This window comes from Tympanuchus pallidicinctus, unplaced genomic scaffold, assembly GCF_026119805.1.
Source record: "Tympanuchus pallidicinctus isolate F22 unplaced genomic scaffold, pur_lepc_1.0 scaffold11, whole genome shotgun sequence".
In the NCBI taxonomy this organism is placed as follows: domain Eukaryota; kingdom Metazoa; phylum Chordata; class Aves; order Galliformes; family Phasianidae; genus Tympanuchus; species Tympanuchus pallidicinctus.
In genome coordinates this window covers 401314-420367 of record NW_026294627.1, presented here as the reverse complement: position 1 = coordinate 420367, position 19054 = coordinate 401314, and the positions used below count along the sequence as shown (strand labels likewise).

General features: G+C 44.0%; 1 protein-coding gene across 2 annotated transcripts in view; it reads left to right on the top strand.

Moving 5' to 3' along the window:
* Window positions 1-18210, top strand: part of WNT11 (Wnt family member 11) — a 29567-nt gene extending 11357 nt beyond the window's left edge. Inside the window, exons 3-7 of one of the 2 annotated variants that reach the window (XM_052671229.1) lie at window positions 2183-2418; window positions 2914-3027; window positions 3112-3191; window positions 4604-4896; window positions 17224-18210. In XM_052671229.1, the coding sequence (XP_052527189.1) occupies window positions 2183-2418; window positions 2914-3027; window positions 3112-3191; window positions 4604-4896; window positions 17224-17398 (898 nt within the window). In that variant the 3' untranslated portion in view covers window positions 17399-18210. Of the gene's footprint in view, window positions 1-2182; window positions 2419-2913; window positions 3192-4603; window positions 4897-17223 lie in introns of both variants that reach the window. The other variant, XM_052671228.1, reaches the window with a different exon arrangement.
* The last annotated feature ends 844 nt before the right edge of the window (window positions 18211-19054 follow it).

Genomic DNA, 19054 nt, shown 5'->3' with positions numbered 1-19054 from the left:
CAGATTTTTGGCACCAGGTGCTGAGGGTTGGACTCATCTCACCCATCTCTGTGTGCTTATAGAGCTCAGGTGGCTGCATCCAAGCTTGATGCCTAAGTTCCCCCTGCAGCTAGTGCAGAAAGAGCACTTTCAGGGCATGAGTTACCTTAGCCTCACTGATACTGGCTGCCCAGGGTGGCTGTGGATGCCCCATCCCTGGAGACATTCAAGGCCAGGATGGGAGCTAGTGGTTGGCAACCTTAGAGTGGATGGAGCTCAATGATCTTTAGGGTCTTAAGCCATTCTGTGATTCTGTAACTATTCTGCTGTAGATCTCCAATGTGCATCAGCTGATTATCTTTTAGGAGCTCCATGGGTCAAAGAAGGACCCTGGAGGACTAACATGAAGTCCTCACCATGGAGGTTTGCATTAAGATGACATCGGTACTGTTCCAAGACCTTTGCTCTCAGCCTTCAAGAGTATGATATGTTTGAGTTTACTGAGCACTGGGTGCAGAACTTCTGACAATTAAATACTCTACTCACTTCCTCCCCTTGTCCAAAGCTTTTGTTCTCTGTATGTTTAATGAAGCTCTCTAAATATCTGTATGATGTATATATTTACATTGCTAGCAGAGTGGTGGTTTCCCTTCCAAGTTTGCCACTGATTATCCAGCACCAGAAATGCCAAATTCCAGTCAACTGGGAATTTGTGAGCGCAGACCTGCTCAGCCCTAGCAAGGATTTTAGCTTTTTCCCACTCACGGAGGAATTGGGGTTAGCAGTTATGCACAGCCCGGGGAGAGCTCCAACATACACAGCAGCTGGTTTGAGCCAACCTTGAGGTAGTTGGTGGAATATAGATGTGTTTTCCTGAAAGCTGGAGATCAGAGCTAATATCCCTGATCTTGGTTAGGGCTCATTTTTAGCTCCATTTCCATCTCATTTAACTTCTGAAGGACGTGGATGTTACAGCAATAAAGTAAAATATGCCCAGAAATGTGTCTGCTAATATGCCAAACTAACCAAGATGGCTTAGGATGAAACTGAAAGGCAACATTTAACAAGGAGAGAAGGAAATATGTGTTAAAGCAGTTGTGTTGCCAGGATCACATGCCAGGTACTGATGCAGCCAGCTAGAAAGTTGTTTTATGGGAATGAATAACATTTATGACTGCTCTAAGCAGGTCATAAAGATACAAAGAGAGTTACACACCAGACTTCTGCTGATCATTTTGGGTGCTTGAGAAATAATAGCACAGCATGCTCTGAGGCATGGCACCATTTGCTATTTTCTTTTTTTTTTTTTTAATCTGGAGTGTGAAACACTGCATTCTGCAAGAACCAATGGGGTCCTATGGACATTGCCAATTTCTTCCATAGTAACTTGCATTATGATTCTAGTGGATTCTTCCTAAGTTTTAACCATGATAGCCTCTTTGCATGTACTTGCATTGTGTTTCTTCACTAAATCTTCAGAGACTAGAGAAATAGATTTAGATATCTAAGTGCAACGGTGATGGAATTGGTGGAGGCCCTTGGCGTTAACTCCATGGGAAAGCATCTGTTTTGCAAACTTGGTGGCTTTTCCCTGGATCTTGCAGGGGATTTTCTCTATAATTAATCACATGACATTTAGTATAATCCTCAAAGAGTCTGTGAGACAAATGCTGAATGCAAATCACTGATAAAACCAACCTCACTCTTTCTTTTTTTAATACCACAGTCACTGAGGACCCAGCTTTCCTTTATCATGGATCCAACGGGTTGTTTTTCACTCTGTTGGGAGGTCTGTCCTCTTCATTCTTCTGCAAAAAAAAAAAAAAAAAAAAAGAAAAAAAGAAAAAAAAAAGAAAAAAAAACCCTTCCTATAAGGATTTACACAATCAGTCAACTTGGCATTCACCTCAGGAGATTTGTTCTGGCTCCTTTCGATGATGGGAGAAACACACAGGTGTAATGGCGAATTGTCCCACCCATCTTCAACATTTACCTTAGATGAGATAAATGACTCTGAACAGTTTCCCATCTCTCTCATCAGCTTAAACTAGGCATGTAATTTGCATGTAGCTAATATTAGGTCAGCTGAACACAGGCCAAGGCGTTTGCTGGGTTGGAGGTAGTCAAGAAATTAATACTGACACAAAGACTGACTTTTGTGGGTTCTAATGTCTTTTTTTTTTGCATGTGCTTGTCTCCTCAGAGCTCTGTCCAAGACTCCTTCGGCTTTGGCCCTGAATCAAACCCAGCACTGCAAGCAGCTAGAAGGCCTGGTGGTTTCCCAGGTGCAATTGTGCCGCAGCAACCTGGAGCTGATGCAGACCATCATCCAGGCGGCACGGGAAGTGATAAAGACCTGCCGTAAAACTTTCTCAGACATGAGGTGGAACTGCTCTTCCATCGAGCTGGCTCCTAACTACCTGCTGGACTTAGAGAGAGGTAAACAGCACTGCTGCCTTGGGTGGGGAGCAGAGGTTGGAGCAGATGTACCCAGAGGACTCCTCCAACCTCAGCCATTCTGTGACTCCTCCACATGCTCCAAAAGTAGATCATACCACAGTAGACTAGTTGCATGAGCCCATGTACCGCTTTCCCCTGCTAAGATCATAGAATCATAGAATGGCTTGGGTTGGAAGGGATCTCAAAAATCGTTTAGTTGCCACCCACCAGGTCAGGCTGCCCAGGATCCCAACCAATCTGGCCTTGAAGGCCTTCATGGAATGGGCACTCACAGCTTCTCTGAGCAACCTGAAACTGGATGTTGTCTCCCAGGATGAAGAGCTCTCGTTGCAGATTTTCTCCAAGCCTTTAGAGGACTCAGATGCAAGGAGGCAGCGTATTAGCCATTCTAAGGGGCAGAGATTATGTGGGTCTCTTTTGGGGGAATACTTAGCCATCCCTGGAACCTGAGTTGGAGTTTCTTATCTCTTGCAGGTACAAGGGAGTCAGCATTTGTGTATGCCCTTTCTGCTGCTGCTATCAGCCATACCATTGCCAGAGCCTGCACCACCGGGGACCTCCCTGGCTGTTCCTGTGGTCCCATCCCAGGTGAGACACCTGGACCTGGGTATCGATGGGGAGGATGTGCAGACAACCTCAACTATGGTCTTATCATGGGGTCCAAATTTTCAGATGCTCCCATGAAGATGAAAAAATCAGGATCACAAGCCAATAAACTGATGCATCTGCACAACAGTGAAGTAGGGAGACAGGTAACAAATCCACAAGAGTTATTGTACTTGTACAGTCCTCTTTAGTGGTCGGTCGCTCTGTGAGGTTCAGTGTCTGTATCAGCTAGTGAAAGGAGCAGGTTTCTCCCTGATTGCTCTCAACTCCTTTGGCCTGCTGAAGACTGTGGCTATCAGTCATGCTGGTCCTCAGGAGGCCCTAAATGCTAATTCTAGCCCTCTAGAACTGTGGGTGGGATGTGTCATTGCCACAGCTTCCACAGCCAAGGATGGCTGTGGCTTGCTTACCCCAGGAGGTGTGGTGGGGATGAGTCCCATGGTGCTCTGCCAAGGGCATTGCACACATGAAGTGCTGTGTAAGCACAGAGGCTTACTATCTGCCAGACGTGTCCAGCAGCAGCTGCCTCCCAGCCATCTCTGCAGCCAGGAGGGCTGATGTGTTCCTTCTCAAACTGCTTTGCTAGTGATTACTCCCCTATCTGGCAGAAGCCGCTCTTAACAGCTTGCATTCATGGCTGTGCCAATGGAGGAATAGCACTGTGCATGCTGCTTGGCATGCCCCAAGGAGCAAATCCCCACCACAGCCCTTCATGCAGCTTGAGAAATTGGGGTGGGGAGCTGTAAAGGCTTCAGCAGTTCTTTGCGCTGGTTCTATTGCACAACTTGTCCTTCTAGGGCAAAACTTGGAGCATACTGAGCTCATTGGCAGCTTACTGTGTAGCTATGGGCTGAACTTACCTTTCCAGAGCAAAACCCTATCAAACTCATCTCCTCTGGGTGTTTTTCTCTATGGTTCCCTGCATTCCCACTCTATATTATTACTATTATTATTATTATTATTATTATTATTATTACTATTATTATTGCTATGTCTTGAGTTTTTGTTTGAATTACAATGGGCAAATTTTCACTTGGGATGCAGCACTGTCACGGCTGGTGGATTCACTGCTATATCCTACCAGACCAGAGCAGAACTGAAGTAAAAGGCTCTGCTGGCCCCATACTCAGCAGAAAGGCAGGGTGTGGGTGCTTTGAATTCATGAGTGCCTTGACATCTGTTACCCAATGCCTAAACATGTTGCAGGCAGACATGCGCATTAAGAATCTATTTATGGATTGCTTTGATTTTCAGATCCTAATATAGAGAGTTTAAATGCAGCCCTATGTAGATATCTGATCAAAATTCAACATATTCTTCTGTCTGCTGGCTGCAAATGTGTCCTGCTGAGAGCAGTCCTGGTCTAATAGTGATCACCAAGGGGCTGTGGGATTTCATTCCCTTTGCTAGTAGCTGCTCAAGCACAACCGTGCAGAAATCAGAGCAGCAGGCCTTTTCTATAGCAGTCTGCATTAAGAAAGAATCTTATTTAGTAAGCTTGTGGGATGTTTGGACTTAAGAGAAGGACATTTCCTAACTCCTGCATTCCTTTTTGCAGGTCTTGAAAGCCTCTCTTGAAATGAAATGTAAATGCCATGGAGTTTCTGGGTCATGCTCTATCAAGACCTGTTGGAAAGGCCTTCAAGAGCTGCGAGACATTGCACTGGACCTCAAAAACAAGTATTTGTCAGCCACCAAGGTCGTTCATCGGCCCATGGGCACACGCAAATACCTCGTGCCAAAGGATATTGATATCAGACCGGTTAAGGAGACAGAGCTGATTTACCTGCAGAGCTCGCCTGATTTCTGCATGAAGAATGAGAAAGTGGGGTCACACGGGACCCAGGACAGGTGAGGGTTTCTGCACTCTGTGCCCCTAAGAAGAGGCAGAGGGGGTTGTGTATGAATAGCAGGCAAATCACTGTGGGGGTAGCATATATGCACAGGCAAAAAAATTATTTCTGATGCTCAGTGCAGTACAGAGATGCCCAAGACTCTCAGTGGTGGTTGTGGCTAAGATGGAGCTGTAGATCCCTTGCTTTATAGAGGTAGGCACAAAATATCTTTGAAATACCCTAGGAAAACCATATAGGCTGCTCATTTCCACAGGTACAATGATCAAGCAGATGATATTGATTGTATTGAGTTCCTCTTGCAATCATTACTCATCTGATGAGTTGTTACTCTACTTTTAGGCAAGTAAGGCAAGATTTAACACAGTTAGGACTGGTGCTTCCAAGCAGCCTTAAAAAAAGCCACATCACCCACAAGGATGAATCTTGAGCATTTTTCTTCCACTGGCTTTTAAGAAACCATGCATGTTTGAATTGCTCATGTCTATGAAGAGATATGACTTCATTCCATTAGTATTGGTGACCTAAGGTCATCACAGTCAAGCCTTCAATGAGCACAGTGGTGTGCTAGGAAGCAGACACGCATGTCTTTTCTTGTGATTTGTGGAACTCCCTCTATGACAAATCAATTCCACAGGTGGGCACTAGACTCTCTGACAGCCAAACAGCTGTGTATTTCCAGAATTTTGCAGGATTTTCAGGACTTTTGTTCAGGGAATGTAATGACTGGATTTCAAGATGGCTCATTCACTGCTATCTGCTGACTTGGCTTTTTTTTTCAGAGAGTTCCCATCATTATTCTACGCTCTTTGTGCCACCTCATTGTGCACTCTCAGGCTGTCATGTTGCAAGGTGCATGCATGCAAGTGCTCTTTTGCAGAGCATCTTCCTTTCAGCTCTTGTTGGACATAATGGTCTTTCCATTTTGCTCTGAATGTAGTGAAGGTTTTACTATGACAGAAAGGAAGTAAATGACCTCAATGCACAAAAGATTAAACCTTTTTAGTTATCTTTGATTAGTAGGAATTTGTACTTAGGAGATTACAGAAGATATCCTTTAGCAATTCTCTAGGATCACGGTTCTATAGAATATATATCAGCATCTGGAGTTGACCAGGTGAAGATGAAAGTTGACTGAGACACCTTGTATGAAGCATGTCCTTTTTGATCTCTGATGTTGTGTGATGTTTAGAGCTTTGTATCCTCCATTAGAATGGAAGGTAGTGGCAGGACCACAATAAAACAGCACGTTCATTGCTGGCCCAACAGTGCAGCAGTAATTAGCAAGTGAAGATGTTTACGAGTCATTGAGGGCTGTAGGGAAGAAAGCATGTGCTGAACGTGTTGTCTGAAACAAAACGTCATTTGAGCAGAAGCAGTGTTTCTATGGATTTGTATGGATTTTGACAAATTCTTGTTTTTAAAATGACCTCTTTGTTGAAACTCCCTGTTTTGCAATGAAAAAACTGGAGGTTATTTGGAATAGGAATCGTGTGAAATCAACAGGTTGTGTCAAAAACAAGCTGAATTCATTAGAGATCTGCCAAGTGAAACATTTTCCGTGAGCTGAAACCCTTTTCAAAGGTGGAGGAAGACATGGTTTCCTATAATTTCATTTTACAGGAGATTTTGCCATCTTATCCCAGTGAGGGATGAAAAATATGTTGTGGTCTTGAGTGATCTTTTTTTTTCTTTTTCTTGAGGATAGGAAAACACATATTGCAGGCATCCATTTATCCTGAGCAGGGTGAGAGCAGAGATTGTGAGCCTGCCAGGCAAGGATCCAGGGGAAGTGAGGCTGAGTGAGGACTTAGAGGAGCGAGATATTAAGGCAGGAGGGGATGACTTTCAAAAGGAACCTGTCAAGAAGGGCTCCTTATTGTTGGATGTGCAAGATGATGACGACTGTGAGAGGGGAGGAGGGTGAGATAGACCTATGCTGAATTGTAGTCATCTCTTGGGCCATGCTGTAAGGTCATCTGTAGTTACACTCAGTGCAATTGAGAAGATACCTAGTGTCTCAAAACTGGCAGCTATAGCAGCCCTTTCTCTTAATTAAATCAGAAGAAATGAGTATAATGTGTTTGCAGATGGGCTCATTTTTCTTCCTCTTCCTTCCATGGATGTATTTTCTCCTCTGATTTTTATTTTTTTTTTTTCCTCTCACAGAGAGGACATTTCATGTGTTTCAAACACGATGGCTCTGTTCCAGTGGCAGAGATAGTGCTTGGTGACAGGGACAAGGAAGCAGGAGGACAAAGGGGCAGCTGTTGGAGAGAGCAGGAAAAATACATGGCTCACGCTTACCCCACAGTGGTGTAAAATGCTTGTTTGGAAGTAGCCCAAAGAGGCTTTCACTCTATAAGTGAAGTCCCAGAGCATCTTAACATTTTATCCTTCTTCACATCAAAGATTTTGGGGAGAAATTTTTTCTATTAGGCCAATTTTTAAGGCTTTTTTTTTTTTTTACAGCAAATGTAATCAAAAAAGGATTTTAATAGTGGTCTCTGAGTTTGTTTTCTCTCTTTTTCCATCATTTGCCTATTCCCTCTTTGGCCTCTTTGTGTTCAAAAATAGAATCGTAGAATCCTTAAGGTTGGAAAGACCACTAAGATCATCAAGTCCAACCATCAACCCAACCCTGTGAAGCTCTAGGCCATGTCCCTCAGTACAACATTCACCCTTTTTTCAAACACCTCCAGGGACACCGCTTTCCTGGGCAACCTGTTCTAATGCATTACCACTCTTTCTGACAAAAGATATTTCCTGATCATATCCAACCTGAACCTCCCCTGGTGCAATTTAAGGCCATGAACTCTTGTCCTGTGGCTTCTCGTAGGGCACTGTAGTGCAGACCCTTCTCACTGTGCTCAAGGAGACCTCAGTCTGGGTCTTCACCTCTTTCCAGCCCCGCTTTCTTCCTCTGAAGGGGTGTAGAAGGGCGAGGTTCCCATGAATAACCTTTCAATTGTATTTAAAACATTCAGATTTTCATTACAAAAAGTGAGTTGTCTTGCATCATGAGGAGGAAAAGTCTTTTCTGCCTGTTCATATCTTGCTCAGAGAATGCTGGGAGCCGGACCAGGTCTGACACAGCTGCAACACTTTGTTCATTCTGGGTTTCTGTATGCTCCAGGGAGCAACCCTGCATTAGTAGGTGGGTGGGAGGGATAATCTAATCGGTCGCTTCCATCTCTATAATTATCCTTCACATTGCTTGGACTCATTGTGCTAACTTCAGGCAGGAAAGGGAGTCAAGTTACTTTGTAGTGGAACTATGTGAAAATCCACTCAGAAAATGCAAACCTGGCTACTCCAAAGCCTTTCTGGGCTCTTCTCTGAAAGCTTTTTCAAAGCCTTGTTCAGCACAAGCCTGAAGTGATTTCTAAGACATTTTGGCCCTCCTTAGTTTCATGTTGAAATCAGAAATGGTTTGGGAATCCACATGCCTTCAAGCAGTTGGAGTGGATCCAGGTTTCAAAGCCAGGCAGCTGAACACAGACCTGTGATTTGAAGCCTCACCACTCTTTGAAGTGCTCGGAATCTGATTAAGGAGCTGAATTTTGCAACTGGCTTGCTGCAGCCACAGCCTTCACTGATGGCAGCCAAACTCCATGGGTTTGTTTGCCACCATCATGCTTACATAGCTAATAATAATCGTCTGGAGAAAAATCTCCAGGAGCAAATCTGTGGAGTAGCATGTGGATTATATGATTTTTGATATGAGTTAACCATGTGGAATGAGAGGTTGGTTAAGATGAAAGAGAATGGCCTTAAATTGCATGAGGGGAGATTAAGCTTGGATATTAGAAAATATTTCTTCTCAGAAGGAGTGGCAATGCATTGGCACAGGCTGCCCAGGGAGGTGGTGGAGTCACCATCCCTGGAGGTGTTCAGGGAGATGTGGCACTGAGGGACAAGGCCAATAGGCATGGTGGGGATGGATTGGAGTTGGGGTTGGTGATCTTGAAGGTATTTCCCAAACTTAATGATTCTATCATTCTAAATAAGCATATATTTATATATATATATATATATGTATATATATGTACTACATATATATTTTGCAGCTTTCTTGGAAGAAAACACCCTGTAACTCATCTTTTAATGAGTTTGTTCAGTTTCTCCAGACTGAAAAATTCATTATCAGCTTCAAACAGGAGATAAAGAATAGCAGATTATAAAATAGGGATCTCTGTTGTGAGAAAAGAAGCAAAAGTATTAACCTCCTTTATCAGTAGGGTACAATGTATCGTATTTCAAAGTCTATTTAAAGTCCCATAAGGAATCCAAGGAAAGGGAAATTCTGCGATACAGGCAAAGGCCTCTGGCTTCTGATGCCTTGAAGGGATTACTGAGTTGTTTATTACTGATCTTTCCCAAAGCTGCTTTGGAGACATGCAAATACTACTCCCTCTTTGCTGAAGATGGGAAGGAGCTCCCTTACACTACAGAAATTGGGATGCAGTGTTGTTTTTATGCCACACAGGGCTGATCAGCCACCACTCCTTTGCTGACTCACTTGGGCAATGAATATGGCCAACCTTTCGTGGCTGTTTCTTGTCCATGTATTTGTTCTTATTTTGCAATATATGAAATTAGTTTTATCTCTCTCCTGAGGTGTTCTATGGGATAAGAACATGCATAGAGTTAATTGACCATGCATCTGCTGCTTGGTGGTGACAAGTTTTGGCTACAAAATCTTTGTGGCTGGTGACATATTGATGGTCAAAACAACAAGGTTCATTGAATGCATAGAATCGTTTGAATTGTAAGGAACATGTTGAGTTCATGTGGCCCAAATCCCCTGCAGTGAAAAGGAACATCTACAGCTCAGTCAGGTGCTCAGAGACCCATCCAGCCTGACCTTGGGTGTCTCCAGGGATGAGGAAACCACCCCTCTGGACAGCCTGTGCCAGTCCTTCACCACTTTCACTGTAAAAAAACTACTTCCTTATATCCAGTCTAAATCTCTCCTGTTCTAGTTTGAAACCATTTCCCCTTGTCCTATCTCATCAGACCCTGCTAAAGAATCAGTTTCTTTCTTATAGCATCCCTTTAGATACTGGAAGGTCACTCTGAGGTCTCCCAGAAGCCTTCTCTTTTCCCAGCTCTCTCAGCCTGTTCTTATAGGAGAGATGTTCCATCCTTTGGATCATTTTTGTGGCCCTCCTCTGGACACACTCCAACAGGTCCATGTCTCTCCTATACTGAGGACTCCAGATCAGAACAGAAATGGACCCACTGATATTCAGTGGGAAATGTCCTTTGCATTGTGTGATCATGGGGTCAGTGAAATTTCCTTACAGTATCACCCATATTTAGAGGGGGACAAGTGGTAGCTATGGGTAGACAACAACACTTGGTGTTTGGTGTCCGTGACAGCCTTCTTGGGTTTCTGTCATGCAATGAGGCCACAATATGATGAGCTTCAACTTGGTTAGAATTCATATGATGATTTAATAATTTTGGGGCCCTTATCCCCGATGCCACCTTTTGTTCATGGCACTCAACTAATAATGATGGAATCATAGAATGGCTTGGGTTGAAAGGGACTTCAAGGATCATAATGTTCCAACTCCCTGCCATGGGCAGGATTGCCAACCACTACATCAGGCACCAGATCAGTCTGCCCAGGGCCCCATCCAGCTTGGCCTTGAACATCTCCAAGTACGGGGTATCCACTGCTTCTCCAGGCAGCCTGTGCCAGCACCTCACAACGTTTTGCATGAAGAATTTCCTCCTGACATCTATAATGGCTGAGAAATAATGAACTGATCTTCTGTGGGTGTCCAAAAGTTTACACTGAAGGAAATTCAGAAAAATATCTTTCTTTTCCTCCCACTTGCTCTTTCCATCTTTCCAAGGCAGTGTGCTCGTAGTTGGCACCGATTTCAGTAGCTGGGCCAGCTGTAGTTTGGGTCATCTGTAGTTTCTTGGGCTTTTTCTCATTTAAATCTCAGGGAAGATTTTAGAGAACTGGATTTGACCTCAAAATATTTGTGAATCATTAATTTACTTATTGCAAAATTGCAGTGGATAGTGAATTAAGGTGGAAAAAATAAGCCAGTTCTCCTAATATATTTAGTCCCTCTGCATCAAACCAGTGTTGAGGTTAGAGGAGAGCAGGAATGACTTTTCATATAGTGAGATTGAACAGAGAATACCTGGTCCATCACTGGCGTTTATCACTTCTCTTAAAACCATTTTCTGCAAACAACCTGTTCCAGGCTTTGCTATCCTCTGAGTTATGTTTGACTTCATCTGAATTTCCTTTCTTTTCTATTTTTCTATTTGTTTTTTCCTTTTTCTTTCTCCTTTCATTTTTCTTTTCCTTTTTTTCTCTCCAAATTAGACCGATTGTCTTTTTCTCTTCATATAAACAAAAGTTGTTGTCTCTTTTTTGTAATGATCCTTGCTAGGTGGGAAGACAGCTTTTCTTACTTCCCTAAGCCAGTTCCCTGAATCCTTTCTGCTTGCTGAACTGTTCCTCTCTGCTCCTCTGACTCTCCTGAGAACATTCCCACGTTTATCTGGATCTTGCTCAGAATGCATTGCTTGCTTTGCATTTTAATCCACTCTCAGAAATGCTCTCAACTCCCTTCTCCCCAGCATTATCCACAAGTTTGTAAGTTTACTCTCTGTTCTTTAATGAAAATACAGGCTGGTTCCAGGATCTCCCTTGATATCCCCTTGCTGACATGAAGTATTGATAACTCTCTTTCGTACAGTTGTTCAGTGTCAGTCTCCAGATATTCCCCATGGCTGAGAAAGCAATTTAAAAGTAGTTAAGATCCTGCCCTTAAAATCTGACATGCAGTTGTGCACTTTGATGTATTTTTAGCTATGCCCATTGTTTTACATACTTCCTGGGGGACTCCAACTATTTTTCTTTTTCTTTTATGTACTGCTGTGCAGCATGACATTACTGGAGCAAGGGGCACTAGAGAAACGACAAGAAATTTGATCTAAATTAGAAAAAAAAAAGAAAGAATTTCTTTACTCAGCAGTAGTGTCTTCTGGGAGTTGTGGCTGCTGGAGTTCATGCAGACAGGTGGTTTCCCTGAGGTCAGACAGGGATGAGACAAATCGTGCCCAAGGGAACGCCATGAGGTTAAGCAGGAACATCATCCCAAATTCAGCAGCCCAGATGTTGGGGAAGTATGAGGGGACAGACTCCAGAAAGTGGTCTGATTTGTGTTTTTCCCTCTAAACAGCATCTCCCACCTGAGGAGATGCTCAGCGTGACACTGAGGGACATAGTTTAGTGGGCATGATGGTGATGGGTTGATGGTTAGATTTGATCTTTGTGGTCTTTTCCAACCTTAATGATTCTATGATTCTGTGATTCCCATAGACATTGCAGAGTACTGGGCCAGGCAGGCAATTACAGACTCAGAAGGACATCATCTCTAGCCAGAAAGTACTTCTTTCCTGCATGACCATAAGAGATCTGGAATGTCTGTTCTATGTGGGATGGTAGAAGATGGATTGTTTCCAGGTAGAAAAGGAGTCATTGTCCTTAGAATCATAGAATCACAGAATCAGAATCACAAATGTTGGAAAAGACCTCTCACATCATTTAGTCTAACTGTGGTCCATCTTGCCTTTGACTAGACCAATTCACTCAATTCTCCTAAAACAGAACTCAGGTGGTTTTAAGGATAGCTTGAACAAGCTCTGGTCTGATCTTATGATCTGATTTTTGGGTGGTCTGATGTGGAGGAGTTAAACTCAGTGATCCTTATGGGTCCCTTCCACCTCAAGATATTCTATGATTCCATTATTCTAGGCTGCCATCCATATTGTGCTCCTGTTTGCTGTACTTCAATTTCTGACTCAAAATCCAAACAAACCTGCCTTTCTATTCTATGAAATGGGTGTGCTAATGAAAGATTCCCCGGGAGGGAGATGGCTTAGAGGTGTGAGATGGGGAAGACTCAGAAATGCAAAGATATCCTTGCCCATCTGTGCCAAGGACCATCCCCATGATGAGGCTGTTGGGATTCACAGAGTGATACACATCAACATACCTGACTTAGTGGTTGGCAACCACCTGTGGCAAGGATTTTGAAGCTAAATCTTTGAGGTCCCTTCCAACTCAAGCCATTCTATGACATATTTTTATAATATGTACAGCAGAGGTTTTCCAAATGAGGGCTGGAAGGGGGAGATTTTGGACAAGAAGATTGAGTGGGATTTGTCGTGTTAGCAGGGCTGACCTCTTCCCTTCTTGCATAAAGAAGGACAAAACACTGTGGCAACGTGAAAGCCTGTTCCTGAGCCAGGACCCTGGTTGGGATTATGGCTGCAGCACCATTTTTCAAGTCTGGTCTTCCAAGTGCTGCTGGAGGTTATGATGTTGTGTTAAGATGCAATCATCCATGTTCGTGTTTTCTCTCTGTGACTCGAGAGGAGGACATTTCTCTGAGTTGTTGGAATTGTGCTGGACCAGGCCCAAAACAAATGACATTGAACTTAACCCATCAGCAGGGAGCCTGATGGGATTGCTGCCGTGGGCTTGGAAAGCAGACATCCAGGAGCAGCTTCTGTGGGTAAACTCTGGTCTTTTTGCTCCTTTGTCTTCCCTACTTGCTTTTCACATGGGTAGCTACAGCTGAGAAACTCACTTTTTATTCTATTTGTTTAAAAAGGGAAGAAAATTAAGAAAATTCACTCATGCCTATAATTTTAAACAGAAAACCAAACATGCTCAGTGGCATGATCAGAAAAGTCTTCTAGAAACATATTTAGGTTCAAAACAGGGTTTTAGCAGTCCTTTTGGCTCTTCATCCTCCCATCTTCCAGAATGTCCCTGATATTTGGTTAACAATGGTGATAAGCCTGAAGATTTTTTGGTAAGATTTTATTCTTTCCCTACATTTTAAGCTGTATAGGATGGGTGCTGCTATGGGAAATCTTGTTTTGATCTCCTCCCTCCCTCCCTCCCTCCCTCCCTCCCTCCCTCCCTCTCTCGACCCCATTTCTTTTTTTGCAAACCACAGGAACTGAGATCAAGGAAGGGGTGATTCACTGTTCCCAAACAGCAAGTGGAAGAGTTTTGCTCTCTAAATGGGATAAAACTGATCCTAGGTGGCGGACTGGAGTTAGAGGGTCATCATTTCCCTTTTCTTGGCCATTTGAATGGGTTCTTAGGACAAGAGGGAACACCGTCTCTAGGTGAACCTTTGGGCAGCAGCCTTTCCAGTCTCCAGCAAAGCTGAGTGAGATCATCAAATTCTCCACCGTCTTCTAATATCAACATCCTTATATTTGAACATTTGCTCTGAATATTTATTGCCTTTATGAATCTGTTTATGAGGATTTGTTCAAAGGTTTCCTGGAGGAGGGGCCCTGGCCCGTGGGGCAGTAACAGTGCCTTTGGTTCAACACTGGGCAAACACACTCAGTGTGGTGGCAGCCCTCATCTTTGGTAGAAGCTTTCAAAGGTTTTTAAATATTTACACACACTCCCGAATGAAGGGGAGAAGGGGGGAAGCCTTTAAAAAAATGAGCCTGGTGAGGAATGCGAGTCAGAAATAACAAACAGGAGGCCTGACTGAGTCAGAAATAAATAAGGGAAGGACAAGAACAAAATCTCAACACCTCATTAATACCATAACTTTTCCTAAAGCATTACCTCATGAAGAATTCCTATAAATCTCATGGATTTGTTTTCTTCTGTTACTGGACTGTTCAGTCCAAGTGTCAGACTCATGCTCCTCTCTTCCTTCTCTACCCCAACTGGCCTTACACTGTTTCTGTCCAAACTAGATACGCAGGAGGGAATTTAGGAGAGATGCCAGCAATGCCACCATAGTCATCAAACTGCCTTTCCTACATTAGTGTCAAGTGTCCATCCAGCTCACAGCCTCACTGTGCTGGGTGCACAATGAGATATTTTGCCCTGAAGCTTTGGTTTCCAGCCAAGTATCTGACCCAATATGAGTGTTTTCTCCCTGTGCTATGTGGGGAAAAGCTGAGGGGATTGCTTTGGTCCAGCCTGGAGAAGAGGAGGCTCAGGGGAGACATTATGGCTCTGTACAACTTCTTGAAATGAGGTTGTGGTGAGGTGAGTCTTGGCCTCATCTCTCAGGTTAACAGTGTTAGGGTGAAAGGTAATGGCCTTAAGTCGTACCAGAGAGATTCTGGTTGGATATAAGGAAACTTTTATTCTCGGAAAGAGTGGTGAGGCATTGGCACAGCCTGCCCAGGGAGGTTGTGGAGTCAGCATCCCTGGAGGTGTTCAAGGGCAGTGGAGATGCGGCACTTAAGGATATGGTTTAGCAGGCAGGGTAGGGACGGGCTGGGGTTGGACTTGGGAATCTTAGAGGTCTTTTCCAACCTTAATGATTCTGTGATTCATTGATTCTATGATCTCTACAGCTCCTGGAGAAATGGCATCTGCAGGACATGGTTCATCTTATCCAAAAGTCAATGCCTGTTGCATTTTTACGTCTAGTGATCCCACTTGGACAATTTTAGGAGAATGGGATAGCTGTTTATAGAACTGTAGAATTGTAGGATAGTTAGAGTTGGAAGGGACCTTTAAAGGTCATCGAATCCAACTCCAATGAACAGGGATGTACACTGCTGCATCACTTTGCCTGGGGCCCAATCCATCCTTGCCTTGAAAGTCTCCAGAGATGGAACATCAACCACATCTCAACCACATCTCTGGACAACCTATTCCAGTACCTCAGCACCCTTAATGTAAATATATTAACAAATATATCAAACCTAAATCTCCACCTCTTCAAGCTTGAAAGCATTTCCCTTGTTCTGTCACCACAGACCCTGCTGTAGAGTCTGTCCCCTTCTTTCCTGTAGCTCCCCTTTAGAATGTGAAAGGCCACTATCAGATCTCCCTGGAGCCTTCTCTTCTCCAGACTGCACAGTCCCAGCTCTCTCAGCCTGTCCTTGTAGGAGAGGTGATCCATCCCTTGCATCATTTTTGTGACCCTCCTCTGGACACGATCCAACAGTTCCATGTCCCTCCTGTATTGAGGACTCCACACTGAGGAGTCCTCAGTGAGTTCTCAGTACACACACTTGAGGGCTGCACTCAATCCTTTCATCCCACAGCTAATATTGGTAATGCAGACCTTACACTTGGATTTATTGAACTTCGTGAGGTTCCTTAGGATGGCATCACATCCCTCTGGTGTGTTGACTGCACCCGCACAGCTTGGTGTCATCAGCAAACTTGATGAGCATGCACTCAACCCACTGACAATGTAATGGATGAGGACATTAAAGAGTATTGGTCCCAGAACTTAACCTGTGGGACACCACTCATAACCAGTCTCCATCCAGACACTGAGCCAGTGACGCTACTCTCTGGGCTCAATCCTGAAGCCAGTTCTTCATCTATTGAGCAGTCTACCCATCAAATTCATATCTTTACAATTTGGAGAGAAGAATGTTGTGGGGTACTGCGTCAAAGGCCTTACTGAAGTCCAGATAGATGACATCAGTGGCTCTCCCCTTGTCCATTGATGCAGTGTAGCCATCATAGAATGCCATTAGGTTGGTCAAACAGGATTTGCCCTTGGTGAAGCCATGCTGGTTCTCCTGCATCACCTCCTTGCCTTCCTTGTGCTTTCGTATCGCTTCCAGAAGGATCTGTTCCATTATCTTTCCTGGCACAAAGGTAAGACTGACAGATTAGTAATTCTCAGGGTCATCCTTCTTAACCTTCTTAAAAACCAGTGTGATGTTTATGTATTGGTTTTCCTGATAAGTTCAGAGCTAAATAATTTAGGTTGGATGTTAGGGGGAAGTTCTTCACAAGGAGAGCGGTTAGGCCCTGGAACGGGCTGCCCAGGGAGGTTGTGGATGCCCCGTCCTTGGACGTGTTCAAGGCCAGGTTGGACGGGGTCCTGGGCAACCTGATCTGAATGTGTACGTTTGGTGGCCCTGCTAGGCAGGGGGGTTGGAACTACATGATCCTTGAGGTCCCTTCCAACCCGGGTGATTCTGTGATTCTGTGATTCTGTAAATAGTGGCTGTAAGAGTCTGCTCAGGAGCTTAAAGCCCTTTCTTATCGTTGCGTCACTAAGTTTCTGACAATGTAGACCCTCCCAGATCCTCTACAGATACTTTAGGCACTGGAAAGACACTGTAAGGTCTTCTCAGAGCCTTCTCCGGGTTCAGCAACTCCCAGCTCTCTGCCTATCTCCATAGGAGATATGCTCCGGTCTCTGAGCATCCTTGTGGACTCCTCCAGACCTGCTCTAATAGGTCGAATTGCAGAGCTTGTCATCATTGGTTCAGAAAGCCCTGCTGGGCTTCACGCTCACTCACCATGTTTCCTTTCCTCCAGGCAATGCAACAAGACCTCCAATGGGAGTGACAGCTGTGACCTGATGTGCTGCGGCAGAGGCTACAACCCCTACATGGACAAAGTGGTGGAGAGGTGCCACTGCAAATACCACTGGTGCTGCTACGTCACCTGTAAAAAGTGTGAGAGGACTGTCGAGAGATACGTCTGCAAATGAAAACACCTCGCTCTGCTGAGCTGAGATGCTTCAGAGAAGAGAAAATACTTCCTTGACTAGATGTCGCTCATCTTGTACAGACATAGACTTGAAGAAAGATGGTAGGAGGAAAAAAAAAAAAAAAAGCAATCACATCAAGTAAAAAAGTGACTTTAAAGAAATGTAAAAAATGGAAGGCTTTCCCCTGCCAATAAAATGCTCTCTGAGAAGACACAAACTCATTTGGGATGGTATCTTCTTCCAAAATCTTCCCTATGGTTGCCAATGACATCCAGCCATCAAGTGCCTTAATATTTTGAGAAGCTAAAGTAGAAACTTTCCCTTGGGGAAGAAAAGCAGCTCCTGTCTGAATATAACCAAGATTCATGCTTGCCTATGCCTTCTTGCACAGATACTGAGTCTGCATTAGAACCATCCCAGAAGCAAAAACTCTACAACTTTTCAGCAATAACTGCATTTGTTGCCAAAGACCTAATTTTTAAAATGGAGGCATCCACTCTGGGTGGAAAAAGTGGGAAGAATTCAGGTCCATGCCCTGAAATGACCAACTCATTTTAACCTTTCTTTTATGCAGGTCTGTGACTTCCAATGGGACTTTTCCACAGGAAAACTTGACCCTAAGTTGTCTAGGCTTGATGGATTTTCACACTCAGCTATGGAAAACAAACAAACAAAAAGCCAGATGCCAGAGACAGTGAGAATAGGGCATGCTGAGAAGGGTGTTATGAGGTTCTTGGGTTGTAGTGGAGCCATTAGGATAAAGTATGACACTGAAGTGAAAATCCAGTGGAAAATAATAAAACATACAAAGCTCCTGCTCTCTTTCTCTTGCCCTTTGGGTCTTGCACTCTTAACTCTGCCACAATGGGCCACCCCCTCCTTAGGAAAAGATGCCACTGTGTCTTTCCCCAAGCAAAACTATTGAACCAGCCCCAAAACACTGCAGAGGGCAGAGTGGGTCTGGTCCTGGTGTGCAGACGTTCAGGTAGCAGCCATTCCCCAAAGTAAGGAGTGGGAACACAGCAGTCCTTCATGTGACTCTGCCCTGGTGCAGAGAAAACCACTATCGGTGGCTGTACATATTTTATTTTGTACGCAGACATACAGAAATATTTATAAGATATATCTCCTGCTTTACTCTGCTCTTCTTCCTACGTAAATATATCTCTATGTTATAAACAAGCCTTAACAATAGTACGCAATAAATGCTGAAGTTTCTGGTGCAACAGCAGAATGCTAGCTTATTATGTTTCATTCAAGGTTTCCTACTTGGAAAGCAAGCCGGGTCTCCTTCCCAAGGATGGGAGAGGCACAAGGCTCGAGGCACTCGCTGGCGTGGGATAGATAAGTTCCTGTATTCCCTCTTTCCCCAGCCTCTTCATTTTGAGCAGAATTAGCCAAGATACAATTAAGACAAAGAAACGGAGCGCTCAGGGGAGGAGAGTCACCATTCTCATTTTGCTCTTGTATCAGCAATCCTCTCATCACTTAAATATCCCTGTGTCCCCAAAGAGTGCATTAAGAAATGCGATTGATGTCTCTCATGGGTGGTTTGCTCCTTACTTCTGCATGCAGGGAGGAGAATCATAGAATCATAGAATATTCCGAGTTGGAAGGGACCCGTAATGATCCTTGACTCCAATTTGAGAAGCTGTG